A 20,432-nucleotide genomic window follows, 5' to 3' on the forward strand; every position below is an offset into this window, starting at 1 on the left:
AATAAAGAATAAAATACCAGTGTTTGGTTGGGTACATAAGTTTTCCTAATAAAATTTTATGATAACACCCTCTAGTATCCATTACTTCAGGTTTAACTTTCTAGCACAATCATAAAGAACATTGTTTTTGTTTGTTTGTTTGTTTAATTTTGGGGGTGAACAACCATGGTCATTGGTTGCACATTGCTTTCATGCTACAGTGGAATAGGTGACTCTTTTAGGGGAGGGTGCAGCTCACAGTGACCCATGCAGGGATCAAACTGGCAACCTTGGTGTTATCAGCACCACACTCTAACCAACTGAGCTAACTGGTCACCCCAAGAACATTGTTTTTTATAAAAAGCATACTTGGTCTTTATTTTCCAAAAGGTCTTTCATTCTTTTGATATTCAAATCATTCTCTTTTCAAGTGCCTTTCCTGCCATCATCTTTCATAATTCTCTCTTCCACCCTTTCACAGTTTTAAACACTAATACTGCACCAGATCCTGATTCATTGGTGGCTCCTAGCATAATGTGAACAGTCCTCTATTATTTTCCTTGACTTTAGGAAATCCTGACTTAAATGAAAGATTTGCTTATTTATTCACTTCATTGATTTGCATTGTACTTTCAGCTGTTTGCACTAGACAATTAGGAAGAGACTGACACACAAAGAAAGCATTTGACATGTCAGGTAGGAAGAAATGCTAGCTTTAAGTAGGAGATACTGTTTAGATGGAGAGTAAATTTTTCTTCCAATTATTTATTTTATTTTATTTTTTTTAGCTGAGCCATCCTGCTACCTATTGGCAGCTCAACGGCTGCTCAGCTCGGGCTGGACTCGAACCGCTGTTGCTCAGAGCTCAAACTCTTGAGCGAGCTCTTAACCAACTGAGCCACTCAGCCGGCCCCAATTATTTTTTTATTGTGGTAAAATACACATAACATGAAATTTACCATCGTAACCATTTTAAGTGTACAGTTCAGTGGTATTAAATACATTCATAATATTGTACAACCGCCACCATTATCCATCTCTATAACTCCTTTCATCTTGTAAAACTGAAACTCTATGCCCATTAAATGAGAGCTTCCCATTCCACCTCCCGCAAAGCCCCTGGCAACCACCGCTCTACTTTCTGTCTCTACAACTTTGACTGCTTTAGGTACCTCATGGAATCACACAGTATTTGTCATTTTGCGACTGGCTTATTTCGCTTAGCATAATCTTAAGGTCCATCCATGTTGTAGCATGTGTCAGAATTTCCTTCCTTTTTAAGACTGAATAATATTCCATTGTATGTAGATGGAGGAAACATTTTATAAGTGCTCAGTTGAATATTTTCAGTGTTACAGCTTTTGCTTCCCTTTGTAGCTTCATGAATTTTGGAACTTGGATAATGACTATTCTTAATAACAAAGATCCCCTTTTTCATTGAAAAAAAGAACAAAAAATTAAAAACAGAGACTTTGATCCTAATTCCACCCTACATTGTTTACAATGTTTCTTTCTCTCCTTTTATATGTGTATTTTGATGTGGTAGTCATTTCAGTGTAAAAATTTTTAACCTGCTTTTTTCATTTAATATTATGCCTTAAACCATTTGTCATTATTGCTGTATAACTTTCATAGACATCATTTTTGACAGTTGTAGAATTATGAGGAGAGTTTTTTAAAATAGACATGCAAAAACTGCTAGGTAATAGTGTAACAGTATGGGATTCTACTCTGCTACCTGTGGTGTCTGTGAATCTGTAAAGGAAAACAGTAGGACTTTAGTAAATACGATCATATATCAAGTACTGCCTGAACTTGAACTTCTATAGGCAAGGCCCCATGCTAGACACTAGGATATAAATATGAACAAACCATCCTTTTTCCTCCAAGAACTTGAGGTTAAATAGGAAAGCAGAAGCAAATATAAGAGCACACCAAAGAAAAAAACACAATGAAGGTTTCACAGAAGAAGAGGTTTCATAGAAGTGGCTGGCGCCTCTTGAAGGAAGAGTAAATGTTTGCCTGTCAGAGTACAGAACAGAGTGGTACATTGAAGAAAGTATACATAAATCAGTATTTCCGGGTTTTGCACTATAGATCTACACTCACAAGACATATTGTTAATTAAGGACAGAAAACAGGTTAAAAAATATGTGATGATATGATTCCATGTAGGTGGGAAAAAAAACACATTGGTGCATATACATATGTGTGTATAAACACAGCAAAAGTTATGACAGGACATAAACCAAACTGGTAACGGTAGTCACTTCTGGGGAAGGAAGTGGGTGCAGAGGTAGAAATATTAAGGAACACTCTGTGTATAGCTTGTATCTTTTAGAAGCTTGTTTTCAATTATTACATATGTTATTAAATATAATAAGGAAATAATAAATACATAAATAATGGAACCTTGATACAATGGAACTTTATTTAACCATGTAGCTATTCTCTAAGTCAGTAATTTGCAAACATTCTTTAGACATGGAACCCTTTTTTCAAACAATTGTATTAAGTCCAATTTTTTTACAAAGCAGAGTGATTTTGTTTCTGAGTGAAGCTGGAGGACCTGAAGGTCTTGATTTCTGTTTTTGTGTGCCTGCATGCATGCAAATGAAGAGATCTGGAATGCTGTCTAGATCCTGGGATATTAATAATTACAAACCGTGAGAGATAAGATTATAAATATTTTAAGTTTTTCTTTTTTGATTATGTATTTTAATTATTCTATAAGAAACAAATGTTTGTTATAGTTAGTAGATTTTTTTTTTGTAGAAAATAGTCAACACTGGGGCCATATGGTAAATTGGGCACTCTCATGCTTGATGATGAGAGTATAACTTGAGACATCTGTTTTGGGAAGAGATTTGATATCATGTGCCAGGAGTCTATGAAAATGACCATATCCTTTGACCTAGTAATTCTACTTCTAAGAATTTGCCCTATGAAAGAACCTAAGAAACTTATGTAGAAATATGCTTATCAGAGCATTATTTATAATGAGAAATTAGAAATGACTTTAATATACTATATTCTACTTGATGAAATGTTATGAAGGTCATAAAATTATAACTAAGAGGATTTTTGAATTACATTAGAAAAGAATTGATTTAAAAAAACCCCTTCTTAATCAGTCCCAACCCCACAGAGGTAAACAGTATTTTTACTTCTGTTGCCATAGATTAGTTTTGGTTCTACTTGGACTTTATATGTACTCTTTTGTGTCTGCCTTCTTTCACTCAGTATGTCTTTGAGATTTAACTGTATGTTGCATGTATCAGCACTTTGTTCTTTTTTAAATTACTGTATAGTATTCTATTATATGACATACCACAATTTATCCATTCTTTTGTTGATATGCATTTGAGTTATTTGCAGTTTGGGGCTATTATGAATAAAGCTGTTGTTAGCATTCTTCATATCCTTTGGTGGACAAATGTACTCTTTTCTCCTGGGTAAATACTTAAGATTAGAATTGCTGTGCCATGTGGCAAATATATTGGTTAACTTTATAAGAAACTGCCAAACTGTTTTCCAAACTGAACCAACATACATTCCCACCAGCAATGTACTGGAATTCTAGTTACTCCATATCCTGGACAGTGCTTGATATTTATAATCTTTAATTTTAGCCATTCTGGTGGATATATAGTGATGTCACATTGTGGATTTTGTATGTTGTTTAAGTGCTTTTGGTTTTTAATACTCATACCTTTTGAACCAGTAATTTCACTTTGAGGATAGACATTTTCCTAAGGACATTATAAGAACTCCAGAAAAAACTTATATGTACACATATGTTTGCTGCATAACTTATAGTAGCCAAATGTGAGAAATAACCTAAATGTCAGGTATTAGGAAAGTAGTTATATAATTTACGATATATTTATATTAATAAAATACATAGCTATTCGAGCCGGCTGAGTGGCCTGTTGGTTGAGAGTTGGCTTGGGACGCTGGCTCTGGGCGGCAGGGCCCCAGTTCGGATCTCACCTTGAGGCCGGTGATGCTGCACCCACTGTAGCTGAGATGGTGAACAACAGCTCCACCTGGAGCTGGGCTGCCGTGGGTCCTGGTGACAGCATAGGCTGCAGGCGCTGCTGCAGTGGGCTGCTGTAGGGCTACCGTGAATGGCTGGCAGCCGGCGTGAGCGGCGGGCAGCCAGCGTGCGCTGCCGGGGGCCGCTGTGGGTGGCCGTCCAGTGACTGGCGGCCCGTCTGCCTCGCCCGGTAGGATGCAGTGATGGTGTCAGCATGGGCTGGTAGGGCCACATCCTGCACAGCTAGACTAAAGAGCAAAGGGATGGCAACTTGTCTGTTCCCTTCCCTGATTCCCCAGCGCTGTTCCCCTCCCCCAATTCCCCAGTGGAGTCTTTGAAAAAAAAAATACACAGCCATTCAAAATTATACTAAAAGCAGGATACAAAATTGTAAGTACAGTAAGGTATCAACTATAGAAAAATATGTGTATTAAAATAGTCCAGATGTACTGCAACAGAAAAAAATTATTTTAAAAAATACTAGAAGGAAACACACCAAAATATCTTTGGGTGGTGGTACTGTGTAATTTTCCCACATCCTTATATGGCTTTTCTAATATCATGTGACCATTTTAGAATAATGCAACATGTAAGTAAACTTTTACTTATTCTTAAACCTAATTTTTAAAAACTTTGCAGATTCTATGTTCTACAATGCTTTCTCCCTATCTCATCTTTTCTGCAACATGAAAAATTGCTCTTTTGGGTTTCTTTAAATATTTGATTTCTGCTACTGTTCTGACTCTCAAATTATAAATTGCATGAAAAAGATACTCTCATGTTGTTTCTTCTTCTGAACATCTGATGTTCCAACATCCAGTCCAGGACAGAAGATAAAATAGAGCGATTCAAGAAAGCAGTTGAGTACTATTCAGTCACAACCAAACTTTCTTCGCTGCCAGTGGGTCCCTCCTCCTTTCTAGGTAAGGCTTCCACCTGACCCGGAGCTGTTCTATCCATAGGGGAAACTGAGTTCATCCCTCAGGAACTCTTAGGCCAGAGTGGAATCACTTGTTTATATTGCACCCTCCTAGAAGGCATTCCTGTTTGGTAGACATTCTCATTTTGATTTTCATGTAATAGGAGATGTGACATGAGACGGTTCCTGATTTCTCAAATTTTTAGATGGGGTCTAATGCCATTTCCTTAGTTTGGGCTTCTTTTGGCGCTAACTCCATTGTGGCCTGATATATGTAAAATAGCCCTATCTGTGGGATTAGGCATGAGTTTGAATTTCGTCTCTGCTGTTTACTAGCTGTGTGATCTTGGCAAGTCACATTTGTATGAAATGTGGCTCATGATACCTACTTTATAGTGTTGTTATCAGATAAAATAATTTATGTAAGATTTCTGTCTTGGTGCATAGTAGTTGTTCAGTAAATTGTTACTTATTTATTATGAATAATTTTTCAGGTGATAATGGGGTTAGCAGAATGTAACATGGTAGAATTATTAGGATTGACTAAATTATAGCCCTTTGTCTTAGCTTCAGGTTTTCGTAATAATCGGCTTGGAAATCCTCCCCTTCCACGACATCAGATGGGCACTATCTCTGCTGGAAAGCCAATGGTAAGTATCTTTTATGAAGCCTGAGGCCATTTGTTAGCATTAGAGTTAGGGTTTAGGAGATAGGGTGATTCAGTGTTATTAGAATGTCAAGGCTATATATACCTATGTCATGTTCTCAACTTGAAGCTGGCAGACTATGTACAAAAAAACATCTAAATCAGCAACCACTAGGGCATTGTGAAAGTAGATTAGCTAATGTAGGAGACATAGATTGGTCCATTGTCCTGCTTCTGGAAGATTCTGTCCATAAATTACTATTAGAATTATTTCTTGTTATTGTTAGTAAGTTCTTTATATCCTGATAAACCCTGCTCCTGGCAGCATCGACTATGTCACAACTTTCAAGGGAACCATCTTGGAGCCTGCTAAAATGTTAAATAGCTTTTCTGTCTGTTGTATCCTTTAGTTTTCTCACCACGTGCCGCAGAAAATGAAATATCCACCATCATTCCCAATGGGACCCAACTCCTCTCTCCTCTTCTCCTCCCATGCTTTGGGGGAATCCCATGCTTTTTCTGAGGACCCCATGCTACAGAACAGCCCCTTTGCCAGTTGGGCTGTCTCTTATGACTCTTCTACACCCCAGTTTCCCAATTACCTGACTTCCAAAGCCTCATCTCTGGGACCAGACTCTTCCCACTCTTCTTCCTCTGATGGTGATGAGCCAAACGAAGCCAGCTCTCAGTAAGTATCTGTATAGGCACCCAATGGAACAGACTTCTGAAACGTCTGCATTCTCTTGCTGGTAACCTGGGCAGGGGTGTGGGAAAGTATATTTCCCCGGCTTTTCTCTGTGGCTCTTTGCTCTTAAGCAAAGTAGGGAAACTCTCTCTCTGCTTGGCCATTTCATGCTCCTTTTGATCCTGTACAGGTGGTAATTTTCAGATACCCAGGCCTCTGAGGTGAAAGGCAGCATATAGCAGCAGCTGGTTAGGGAAGCCTGGTATGGGTGTGCTACATATCATGACTGTCATGTCTCAGTTTGTGAGGGGGGTTGACTGAATTTTAAAAAATGAAAAGAATTTATAGAGTTGAAGTATTGGAACAGTTCAGTAGGCAGTTATATTGCTTAGTAACTAAGACAGGGTCCTGAGGATTAAAATAGTGGAATTTTGTATTAGCTCACTTGTTTCTAGATTCTTCCTCCAAGCAGATTATTCCTGGGAAACAGGGCTGCTTTGAGGTTTGAGGTTTCAATTGTAATTATTTTATTAGAACATAAGCAGACTCTAAATACTGCCTTTTACACAGTGCAAAGGATTCAGAATGGTTCCCACAACTTTTGATGGCAATTGTGTTGGTTTGTGTCAGATGAAAGAAGCCAGGAAGGTAGTGAAGACTACTGAGAGGAAAGGTATCAGGTCTATTTCTAACTCAGAGTCCTGACTTTCAGAGAGATTCCTTGGGATCAGAATAGACATCTTGAGTTGGAATATTGTTATCAACCTCCTTTCTCTTTTCTGTGTTGTGTTTCTAAATTTTTTTAGTCACATCACGGAAACACTTCAGCAGCCGCCTGTATGGGAGAACCCAACTGATGACAGAGGGTCCTGGGTACAGCCCATTGATGCTGGAGTTTCAGATGCCAACCTGGGGGATGGTGAGCCCCACATCCCATCTCTGCTATCTATGTCTACAAGGAACCACATAGACATCACCATTCCTCCCTTACCTCCAGTAGCTCCAGAAGTCTTGCGAGTTGCTGAACACAGACACCGAAGGGGTCTTATGTACCCGTATATCTACCATGTCCTCACTAAGGTGAGAAAGCACATCAGCACCTATCTACCTCCCTGCTCTTAATAGTGTCCTTCATACTTCCTAGAACTGTAAGTTGCCAGGGCAAATTCTGATCATTGGTATCTGAAGGGAGATAAAAGGAGACCAACTGTGCTGGGGCCCTTTATTGTATTAAAGGTCTCAGGTGAGCCGAGATCAGCAGGAGATGGGACTGTGTAGTAAATGAGGCCTCTAAGGAAAGTGTAATTGTGAGATCTTGAAGAAGATAGTACACCGACTAGCTGGACTCTGGTCCAGGGATGGCTTTATGCCCTTTTTTCTTCGGCTCATCCTCTGTTTCTCCAGAGCTGTTCCCCTCTACCCTTTCTTACCATACAAATCCATTCTCCAGCAAAATGTCTAAGATGGACTTTCCCTATTTAGTCAGCTACAGTCAGTCACAGCAGACACTTTAAAAACGGAACACAGCTTTTAACCTGGCTATGGTCAGTTGGGCTTTTTACAACTTCTTTGTAGTCTGAAACGCTGTCTAAATACAAGTAGAAAATTTAACGGCTAGGCTCTAGAGGCTCCAGTTCATTACTGGTTCTTCTCAGCTCAATTCCAAGCCTTCTGGTAATTTGTTTACTCCTTTCCCCTGGACCATTTTTTTTATTAGGGTGAGATTAAGATCCCTGTATGTATTGAGGATGAGTGTAACATGGAGCTGCCTCCAGCTGCCGTCCTGTTCCGGTCAGCTCGTCAATATGTGTACGGAGTCCTTTTCAGCCTGTCAGAGACACAGCGGAAATTGGAACGCCTGGCCATACGACGACGGCTGCCTGCGGAAGGCAAGTGTAGTTCTTTGATAGATCTCTCAAAGCTTGATGCAGAGCAAAAATATCTATGTAAGCACATCATACTTTTGGCTATGGAGCAGTCCTTGAGAAAATGTGTAATTCGCCAGGATACATATTGGTGTGGGAAATGCATTAACTTTAGCCCTAGTTCTTTAATTGTTAAGCATTCAGAGTGACTACTATTTACAAGAAGCATGCTGGACTTTGGGAATGTAGAGCTGTATCTTACACAGTCTATTCTCCTCAGTAAGGTTTTTATTTTGGGATTTGATCCTGTGGGTAGTTGGAGCCATTGAGATATTTTAAGCTGCAGAGTGACATGGTCAAATTAGTGTGTTCAAAAGAATCCTTTAGATTTCCGCTTCTGGGAAGATGGAGTAGATACAAAAGGAACAACCTAGCAACACAGAACATTTTGAGATAATAACCACCACTCTACTTCAGCCAAATGCCACAGAAAAACTGAGGTCCACTCCATCCCAACCAGCAAAGCCTGAATGAAGAATCTAGATTTCTATGCTTGCCAGACTATAACAGGGTGCCCCACTTGTTGCTGCTGGGGAGGTGTGAGGCAAGGCCGAGTGGGGAACCAGGACTTCGACTCCCACTTGACTATAGACAGTATCCCCCTTCAACCACCAGAGTGGTGTCAGAAAGGACCTGCTAAGACACAAGATTTAATACCCAAAATGTCCATGTTTCAATTGAGAAATCCCTAATCATACCAAGAACCAGAAATATTTCAAACTGATATCTCAAACTGACCACGAAAGAAAATCAATAGATGCCAGTATTAAGATGACACAGATGTTTAAATTACCTGGCAAGGATTTCAAATCAGCCATCATAAAACTGCTTTGACTAACAATTCTGAACATACCACATATAAATTAAAAATAGAAAGTCTTAGCAAAGAAATATAAGATATAAAGAAGAACAAATGGAAATTAAGACCTAAGAAATACAATAACTGAAATAAAATACTCAATAGATGGGTTAAACAGCAGATTGGAGATAAGAGGAAATAATCAGTGGACTTGGAGACAGAGCAATAGAAGTTACCCAATCTGAATAACAGAGAGAAAATAAACTGGAAAAAAATCAACAGGGACCAGTAGAACAAAGATATAGTGTCATCAGAGTCCCAGAAGGAGAGGAGAAAGGGATTGGGACTGTAAAAGTATTCAAAGAAGTAATGGCTGAAATACCCCCAAATTTGGCAGAAAACATAAGCCCACAGAGTCAAGATGCTAAGTACATTATAAAATATATAAACCCCAAAGAAATTCGTGTCAAGACATATCGTGGTCAAACCTTTGAAAGCTAAAACATGAAAATTGTTCAAAACAGCCAGAGAGCTGCAACAACATGGATGGACCTAGAGAAAATTACGCTAAGTGAAATAACTCAGACTGAAAAAGACCAATACCATACGATCTCACTTATATGTGGAATCTAAAGACCAGAATAAACAAGCAAACAAAACAGATACAGATTCATAGATACAAAGAACAAACTGATGGTTGTTAGATAGGAGGGATTTGGGAGTTGGATGAGAAAAGTGAAGGGATTAAGAAATAGAAATTGGTAGTCAGAAAATAGTCACAGGGATGTGAAATACAGTATGGGGAATATAATCAATAATGTTATAAAGACTGTAGGGTGTCAGATGGGTCCGGACTTATCGGGAGGATCGCTTCATAGATTATATAAATGCCTAACCACTGTACTGTACACCTGAAACTAATATAGAATAATATTGAACGTTGACTATAATTAAGTGTGTATATGTGTGTCTGTAGTCACAGGATATAAAGTACAGCATAGGGAATATAGTTAGTGGTATTGTAATAGCTATGTACGATGTCAGATGGGAAGTAGACTTGGTGGGGTTATCACTTTGGGAATGGTGTAAATGTCTAGTCATTATGTTGTTTTGTACACCTGAAACTAATAATAATAATAATAATAAAGTAAACAACCAGGAAGAAACAATGCTTCACCTATAGGAGAAAAATAACATGAATAATAGCTAATCTCTCATCAGAAGCCATGGAGTCCAGAAGGAAGTAGCACATTTTTAAGGGCCAAAAGAAAAGAACTGGCAACTCAATTCTATATCAAACAAAAATATCCTCCAGGAATGAAAGGGAAATAAATACATTATCAGTTAAATAAAAACTAGGATAATTTTTCACAAGCAGACCTACCCTGAAGTAATGGCTAAATGTAGTCCTCTACCCAGAAAGGAAATGATAAAAGAAGGAATCTTCAAACATCAGGGAGAAAGTAAAAACATTGGAAAGAACAAAAATATGGATAAATACTATAGATTTTTCATCATCTCTTGAGTTCTCTAGATTATGTTTTACTGTTGAAGCAAAAACTATAACTGTTTAATGTGGTTCTCAATGTCTGTAGAGAAAATATTTAAGACAGTTATAAATGGAGGAGGATAAAGGGATATAACAGAGATCAGATTTCTACACTTCACTTGAACTGGTAAAATGTCAACACCAGTAGACTGATAAGTTAGGTATACTCGTATACTGGGGATGCCAAAAAATGTATACACATGACTTGTATTCATCTTTGATTATCGGTATGTATTGAGTATTACAATTTTAATACAGTTTTTCCCTTTCTTAAAATGTGTATACATTTTTGGGCACTTCTGTATAATGTAATATCTTGAAAATACACTGAAAGAGCTATACAACAAGATACACTCAAAAACGCTATAGGTAAATCAAAATAGAAGTCTAAACTAAGTTCCAGTAACTCATAGGAAGGGAAGAATAAGGAATTAGAGATATAGAAAACAGTACAGAAAAAAATAAAATGACAGACTTAAGCCCTAACATATCAGTCAGTAAGTGATTTAAACTACACTAATTAAAATACAGAGATTACAAACTGGATAAAAAACATGACCCAACTATATGCTCTCTACAGAAATTTACTTCAAATATAAATGATTTAGGTACTTTGAAAGTAAAAGGGTAGAAAATAATATACCATGAAAACATTAATCAAATGAAAACAGGAATGGCTATATTATTATAATACCACATAGAGTAGGCTTCAGAGCAAACACAATTGCCAGGGTCAGAGAGGGACATTACATAATGGTAAAAGGGTCAGTCCGTCAAAAAGACAGCAAACTTTTAAAATTATTTTTTTTCAGTTATAGTTGACATTCAGTATTATTTTATATTATTTTCAGGTGTACAGCACAGTGGTTAGATGTTTATATAATTTATTCAGTGATCCCCCTGATTAGTGTAGTACCATCCTGGCACTATACATAGTTATTGCAATATTATTGACTGTATTCTCTATGCTGTACTTTACATCCCCATTACTGTTGAGTCGTCGGAAAAGTCATGATGCATTTTTGCATTGAAAAACAAAAATACATCATGACTTTCCCAACGACCCAATATTTTGTAACTACCACTTTGTACTTTTTCATACCTTCACTTTTTTCATCTAGCCCTCTGGCAACCATCAGTTTGTTCTCTGTACCTGAGTCTGTTTCTGCTTTGTTGGTTTATTTTGTTCTGTAGATTCCACATAAAATTGAGATTATATGATATTTGTCTTTCTCAGTCTGACTTATTTCACAGAGCATAATACCCTCTAGGTCCATCCATGTTTTTTCAAATGATAACATTTCATTCTTATGCTAATTCAAAAAGATCTATGCACCTCTGTGTTCACTGCAGCACTATTTACAATTGCTAAGGTTTGGAAGCAACCTAAGTGCCCATCAATAGACAACTGGATAAAGAAGAAGTGGTACATGCATATACAATGGAATATTACTCAACCATTAAAAGACATAGCAATCTTAAATGTGTATCACCAAACAACAAAGCTACAAAATATGTGATGCAACACCTGATAGAACTTAAGTGAGAAATAGACAAATCCACAATTATAATTAGAGATCTCAATTCCCCTCTCAATAATGAGTAAAACAACTACACAGAAAATCAAAAGAATATAAAGCTTAACAACATCAACGAATAGGATTTTAATCACTCATAGAACACACAAGAGCGCAATGCACTTTCTTTTCACATGCCTACAGAACAAATGCCATGATAATGTTAAGAATTAACATCATTAAAATGTACGTACTACCCAGAGCAATCTGTAGATTCAGTGTAATCCATATCAAAATACCAACAGCATTTTTTATAGAAGTAGCACAAATAATCCTAAAATTTATGTTAAACCTCAAAAAATAGCCACAACAATCTTGAGAAAGAAGAACAAAGTTAGAGGTATCACAATAGCTGATATCAAACTATACTACAAGGCTATAGTAATCAGAACAGCATGGTGCTGGCATAAAAACAGACACATAGATCAATGGAACAGAATAGAGAGCCCAGAAATAAACCCACACCTATACGGTCATTTAATCTATGACAAAGGAAGCAAGAATATACAATGGGGTAACCACAGTCTATTCAATAAATGGTGCTGCGAAAACTGGACCAACTTCTTACTCCATATTCAAGAATAAACTCAAAGTAGATTAATGGCTTAAATGTAAGTCCCGAAACCATAAAACTACTCGAAGAAAACATAGGCAGTGAACTCCCTGACATTGCTCTTAGTAATATTTTTTCTCATATATCTCCTCAGGCAAGGAAAGTAAAAGAATAAAAGAAACAAATGGGACTACATCAAAATAAAAAGTTTATGCACAGGGGCGGCCGGTTAACTCTGTTGGTTGGAGCACAGTGCTCATGACGCCGGGGTTGCCGGTTCGATCCCCACATGGGCCACTGAGCTGCACCCTCCACAACTAGATTGAAACAACTACTTGACTTGGAGCTGATGGATCCTGAAAAAACACACTGTTACCCAATGGAAAACACACACATGCATGCATGCGCGCATACACACACACACACACACACACACACACACGAAGAAAAAAAAAGTTTATGCACAGCCAGGGTAACCTTCAACAAAATGAAAAGACAGCCTACTGAGTGGGAGAAGATATTTGCCAATGATACATCCAAGAAGGGTTAATATCCAAAATTTATGAAGAACTCACACAGCTCAACACCAAAAAAACCTAACAATCCAATTAAAAAATGGGCAGAGGACCTGAATAGACATTTCTCCAAAGAGGACATACAGGTGGCCAACGGATGTATGAAAAGATGCTCAACATCACTGATTATCAGAGAAATGCAAATAAAAACTACAATGAAATACCACCTCACACCTGTCAGAATGTATCATCAATAAACCAACAAACAACAAGGATGTGGAGGATGTGGAGAAAAGGGAACCCTCGTGTAGTGTTGGTGGGATTGCACATTGGTGCAGCCACTGTGGAAAACAGTATGGAGGTTCCTCAAAAAATTAAAAATAGAACTGCCTGATGACCCAGCAATTGCACATCTGTGTATTTATCCAAAGAAATCCAAAACACAAATTCAAAAAAATACATGCACCCCTATGTTCATTGCAGCATTACTTAACAATAGCCAAGATTTGGAAGCAACCTAAGGCCCACCGATAGACAACTGGATAAAAAAGTGTGTGTGTGTGTGCACACACACAATGGAATATTACTCTGCCATAAAGAAGAATGAAATCTTACCATTTGTGACAACATGGATGGACCTAGAGGGTATTATGCTAAGTGAAATAAGTCAGACACAGAAAGACAAATACCATATGATCGCAAATATCTGGAATATAAAGAACAAAAGAAAGAAAAAAACAAAACAGAAGTAGACTTGTAGATACAGAGAACAAACTGATGGTTGCCAGATGGGAGGGGGTTGAGAGGCTGGATGAAAAAGGTAAAGGGATTAAGAAGTACAAATTGGTAGTTACCAAAGAGTCATGAAGATGTTAAGTACAGCATAGGGAATATAGTCAATAATGTAGTAATTATGTATAGTGCCAGGTTGGTACTAGACTAATCTGGAGGACCACTTCATAAATTATATAAATGTCTAACCTCTATGCTGTACACCTGAAACTAATATAAAATAATATTGAATGTCAACTATAATTGGGAAAAAAAAAGAACATGCCATGATACAATAGATCATATTCTGGGCCACAAAACAAACCTTTATAAATTTAAAAGAAATGAAATCATACAGAGAATATTATCAAGCCACTATGGAATCAAACTGGAAAGATAACAGGAAAATCTATAAATACTTCGAAAATAACAAAGCACTTTTGTATATAATCCATGGGTCGTAGAGGAAGTCTCAAGCAAAAGAAATAATGTAACTAAATGAAAATACAGCATATTAAAATTTATGAGCTAATGTTACATAACTTCTGAGAGGGAAATTTATAGCAATAAATGGTCACATTAGAAAAGAGGGAAATGCCCTAATCAGTCATCTGAACTTTGACCTCAAGAAACAAGGAGGAGAAAACTAAACCTGCAGTAAATCAACAGGGGGAAATAAAGATAAGAGCAGAAATCAGTGAAATTGAAAAAATAAAAAGCATAGGTAAAAAAATAAATGGGGGCCGGCCGGGTGGCTCAGTTGTTTAAGATCTTGCCCAAGAGGGCGAGCTCTAAGCAACAGGACCGCTGGTTCGATTCCCACATGGACCAGTGATGCTGTGCCATTAGCTGAGCTGCCAACAGGTGGCAGGATGGCTCAGCTGGTGAGAGCACGTGCTCCTAACAACAAGGCTGCCGGTTTGAATAGTGGGCTATGCCCATCCACAACTAAGACTGAACTCAGCACCTTGAGCTGAACTGCCGCCCCAATGGTTCAGTGGATAGAGCGTGCGCTCTTAAGAACGGAGCTGCTAGTTCGATGCACACATGGGATGGTGGCTACGCCTACCTGCAACTAATTGAACACAGCACCCTGAACTGAGCGATGCGACTGGACTTGGAGCTGAGCTTGCTGCACCCTCCACAACTAAGATTCAAGGACAACAACTTGGCTGTTCCACTCCCCCAATTCCCCAATAAAATGTTTAAAAATAAATAAATAAAACACACCTTGGTTCTTTGAAAAGAACAATAAAATTCACAAACTTCTAGCAAGACTGCAAAAAAAAAATGGAGAAGACACAAATTGCTAATATTGAGGATACGACGGGATATCACCACAGAGCCTGTAGACATCAAAAGGATTATATGGGAATACAGAGGGTGCCAAAAAATGTATATAAATTTTAAGAAAGGGAAACTTAAAATTGTAATACTTCATATATACCAATAACAAAAGATAAATACAAGTCACGTTTGACTTCTGCACTTACAAGAGCTGCTTAAAGTGGTTAGCACCAGCGTCCAGACACTTGTGATTACGACAAACTGCTACTTGAGCAACGATGACCAAAAGTGTCCACTTGTATACGTTTTTTTTGGCACCCCCGGTATTGTAAACAGCTCTACACAGAAAATTGACAACTTCGACAAAATGAACCAGTTTCTCAAAATATACCAACTACTGTAATTCATCTAATATGAAATAGATAATTTGAATAGCCTATAAATATTAATGAAATTTCATTTGAATCTTCCCAAAAAACCAGTCTGGCTCAATTGGTTTCATTGGAGAATTCTACCAAATTTTTTTTTCTTAGATATGTTTCTTTTTTTCTTTTTCTTTTTTTTTTTAGTTTCAGGTGTACAAAACAATATAATAGTTAGACATTTATACCCCTCACAAAGTGATAACACCCCTCCTCCTATCTACTACCCCTCAGACATCGTATATAGCTGTTACAATTCCATTGATACTGTTACCTATGCTGTACTCCACACCTTGTGACTATACAGCTGATAGCCAAGACCTAGAAACAACTGAAATGCCCATCGGTAGACAACTGGATTAAGAAGCTATGGTACATTTATGCAATGGAGTATTACTCGGCCATAAAAAAGCATGAAATCTTACCATTTGCAGCGATATGAGTGGATCTAGAGAGCATTATGCTAAGTGAAATAAGTCAGACGGAGAAAGACAAATTCCATATGATCCCACTTATATGTGGAATCTAAAGAACAGAATAAATGAGCAAACTAATCAGAAACTGTCTCAGAGATATAGAGAAAAAACTGAGGGTTGCTAGATGGGAGGGGGGTGTGGATGAAGGTGAAGGAGAGGGAATTAGGAAGCACAAATTGGTAACCACAATATTGCCATGGGAATACGAAAGACAATTTGGGGAATGTAATCAATAACGTAAAGATTTTATAGGGTGTCAGATGGGCACTTGTCTTATTAGGGAGACCACTTCATAGACGGTGTAGATGCCTGACCACTGCACTGTACACCTGAAGCTGCATAATAATGAATGTCAACTGTAATTTAATGTATATACCAAATGTTTAACAAAGAATTAACATCAATTCTACACAATATTTTTCACAAACTAGAAGAGAACACTTCCTAACTCTTTCTATGAAGTCAGTATTATCTTGATACTAAAACCAGATGAAGACAGTGCACAAAAACAACACTTAAGACTGATATTTCTTATCAATATGGTTGTAAAAATTATTATTATTATTTTAAGATTTTTATTGGGGAATTGGGGGGATGGGAACAGCGCTGGGGAATTGGGGGAAGGGGAACAGATAAGTTGCTGTCATTTTGGTCTTCAGTCTAGTTGTGGAGGACGTTGCTTCACTGGCCCAAGTTGGCACCATCATTGCGCTCTTCCCGGGCGAGGCAGATCAGTCACCGGCTTCTGGACGGCCACTCACTGCAGCTGCTGGCCGCTCACACTGGCTGCTGGCTATATACAGTAGCCCATGGCAACCCACTGCCACAGGGGCTGCAGCCTACGCCATCGCCGGCGACTCACGGCAGCCCAGCTCCAGGTTGAGCTGTTGTTCAGCATCTTAGCTGTGGAGGGCAGTGTCACTGGCCCTCATATGTGGGATCCGAACCGGGGCCCTCTGGCGTCCCAAGCCAGTTCTTAACCATCGCGCCACTCGGCCGGCCCTAAAAATTCTTAATAATTAATATCAGCCATTGGAATTCATCAATATATAAAAAGAATTATTCGCCATGGCCAAGTTTTTATTCCATGGTTGCAAGACTGGTTAAGTATTTGAAAAATCAGTCATTATAATCTACTATATAAACAGGCTAAAGAAGAAAAAATAATATGATCATCTCAGTTGATGCAGAAAAACATTTGTCAAAATTCGACAATTGGGCCGGCCGAGTAGCGCATTGGTTAAATCTGGCTTGGGACGCCAGCTCTGAGCAGCAGGGCCCTGGTTCGGATCCCACATGGGGGCCAGTGACACTGCCCTCTACAGCTAAGATGGTGAACAACAGCTCGACCTGGAGCTGGGCTGCCGTGAGTCGACGGCGTAGGCTGCAGCCCCTGCTGCAGTGGGCTGCCATAAGCTACCATGTGTGACCAGTAGCCAGCGTGAGTGGCTGGCAGCCAGTGTGAGCTGCCAAGAGCCACCGTGAGCGGCCGACCAGAGGCCGGCGACCGATCTGCCTCACCCAGGAAGAGCACAATGATAATACCAACATGGGCCAGTGAAGCAACGTCCTTCCACAACTAGACTGAAGAACATAAAAGGACAGCAACTTGTCTGTTCCCCTTCCCCCAATTCCCCAGTGCTGTTCCCAACCCCCAATTTCCCAATAAAATCTTTAAAAAAAATTCGACAGCCATTCATGATAAAAAATAAATTCAGAAAACCAGGAATATGGGGGATTTTTTCAACTTAATGAAGAACATCTACAAAAACCCTATGGCTAACATTATACTTAATAATGAAAGACTGAGTATTTTTCTCGTAAAATCAGGAACAAGGCTAAGATGCCCACCCTTACAGCTGCTCTTCCACATAGTACTGGAAGATCTAGCCAGCATAGGAAGGCAAGAAAATGAAATTGAAGACATATAGATCATAAAGGAAGCAATAAAACTGTTCCTAATTGCAGATAACATATAGTGTGTGTAGAAAATCACAAGGAATCTACAACAAAACTTCTAGAACTGATAAGTGAGTTCATCAGAGTTGTAGGATATAAAATAAACATACGGAAATCAATTATGTTTCTGTATACTAACAATGAATATGTGGTACTGAAATAAAAAATGCAATGCCAATTACAATCCCTCCAGTGAAAATGAAATACTTACTTATAAATTTAATAGAAGATGTTCAGGATCTGTATGCTGAGAATTACAAACTGCTGATACAAGAAATCAATGAAGACCTACATAAATGGAGAAACATAGATGTCCATGAATTGGAAGACTTAATGTAGTAAAGATATCAATTCTTTCCACGTTGATATACATGTTTAACACAATTCCTAGCCAAGTCCCAGCAGGATTATTTGTAGGTATAGACAAGAACTTTCTAATATTTATATGGAAAGACAAAGGAACTAGAATAGCTAAAAAAGGATTAATTTGTGAGCAATCATTCTACCTGATTACAAGACTTATTAGGTAGGTACAATAATTAAGACAATGTGGTATTGGCAGTGATATAGACACAGAGATCAACGGAATAGAATAGGGAGCACAGAAATAGCCCCATAAAGTACAGCCAAGTGATTTTTTTTTTTGGCTGAGCCATCCTGCCACCTGTTGGCAGCTCAGCCGCAGCTCAGCTCGGGCTATGAATCGAACTAACTGATTTTTGACAAAGCTGCAGAAGCACTTCACTGGAGAAAGAATAGTCTTTTTAACAGATGCTACTGGATTAATTGGACATTCGTAGATTAACAAGTACCACGTATCTAGGCTAGTATCTAAAGTATATTTAAAAACTCAAAGCTGAACATAAAACAGTCCAAATAGAAAATCAGCAAAAGACATGCAGAAACATTTCACTGAAGAAGATATGCACATGACAAATAAAGATATGAAAAGATGTTCATTATTAGCCATTGCAGAAATGCAAATTAAAACACAAGTTATTACTACATACATATCAGAATGGCTAAAATGAAAATGGTGGTATCACCACATGATGGATTGGATGTGGAGAAACTGGATCACTCATAAATTCCTGGTGGGAATGTAAAATGGTATTGCCACACTGGAAAATAATTTGGCAGCTCTTTCAAAACTAAAAATAGACTTATCATGTAACCCATCATTTTACACTTTGGGGCATTTATCCCAGAGAAATGAAGACTTATTTTCATTCAGGAATTTGTACATAAATATTCATAGCAGCTTTATTCACAATAACCCCACACTGGAAACAACTCAGATATCCTTCAAAAGGTGAATGATTAAACTGCAGTACATCCATACCATGGAATACTACTGGGAAAAAAGAATGAACTATTGATACATACAACAGCATGGATGGATCTCAAGGGCATTGTGCTGAGTGAAAATGCCAATCTCAAAAGATTGCATACTGTATGATTCCATTTATATATGACATTCTCAAGTTGACAAAATTGTAGCAAGGGAGAACAGATGAGTGATTGTCAGGGATTAGGGATGATGCTGGAGGGCACTGGGTGTGCCCATAAAAGGGGTAGCACAGGGGGATCTTTGTAGTGATGGAATGGTTCTGTATCTTGATTGTGGTGGTGGTTACACAAGTCTATGCATGACATAGAACTGTACACACAGTTATACCAATGTCAGTTTCCTAGCTTTGATATTTTATTATAATTATTTTAGATATAACCATTGGGGAAAACTAGGTAAAGGGTACACAGGACCTCTGTCTACTCGCTTTGAATCTATAATTATTTCAAACTAAACGGTTTTTTTAAAAAAGCACTCTAGTGATTATGGAGCATGGATGTGAGGGGGACCAGACAGGGTGAAAGCAGGGGCAAGTATGGAGACTTGTCAGATGAAAGATGATGAGACCCAAATCTCTACAATATTTGTTGTGATGAAGAAAAGGAGACAGATATAAGGGATGATAAGGTAGTAGAATCAGCCGACATTGGGATAACCAGATGTGTAGGAGGTGAAGGAGAGCGAGGACTCTAGGATGACTTACAGGTTTCTGGCTTGGGAAATTGAGTAGATGCTAGATGTCTTAAATGAAAGAGGCCATAGCTCAGGAGCCTGAGGTGTACTAGAGGTAGACAAAAGCCATGTTTTCTGTGTCTGTTACACCTTTGTAAATCTAAGAGGTTGGCTTTCTGTGAATTTTGTGAAATTTTTTTTAAAGATTTTATTGGGGAATTGGTAGAGGGGAACAGCGTTGGGGAATTGGGGAAGGGGAACAGACAAGTTGCTGTCCTTTTATTTTTCAGTCTAGTTGTGGAGGACGT

The 20,432-nt window shown here is 38.2% G+C and overlaps 1 protein-coding gene across 2 annotated transcripts in view; it reads left to right on the top strand.

Annotated features, from left to right (window-relative positions):
• The window catches only part of LOC109396381 (constitutive coactivator of PPAR-gamma-like protein 2), a 226,141-nt gene that overhangs the window by 164,079 nt on the left and 41,630 nt on the right, over nucleotides 1–20,432 (top strand). For both annotated transcript variants that reach the window (XM_019668137.1, XM_019668139.1), the window contains 5 exons: nucleotides 4,839–4,941; nucleotides 5,505–5,587; nucleotides 5,994–6,271; nucleotides 7,075–7,348; nucleotides 7,986–8,157. In XM_019668137.1, coding sequence (XP_019523682.1) covers nucleotides 4,839–4,941; nucleotides 5,505–5,587; nucleotides 5,994–6,271; nucleotides 7,075–7,348; nucleotides 7,986–8,157 — 910 coding nt within the window. The remainder of the gene's footprint in view (nucleotides 1–4,838; nucleotides 4,942–5,504; nucleotides 5,588–5,993; nucleotides 6,272–7,074; nucleotides 7,349–7,985; nucleotides 8,158–20,432) is intronic.

Source organism: Hipposideros armiger, unplaced genomic scaffold, assembly GCF_001890085.2.
Source record: "Hipposideros armiger isolate ML-2016 unplaced genomic scaffold, ASM189008v1 scaffold_518, whole genome shotgun sequence".
In the NCBI taxonomy this organism is placed as follows: Eukaryota; Metazoa; Chordata; class Mammalia; order Chiroptera; family Hipposideridae; genus Hipposideros; species Hipposideros armiger.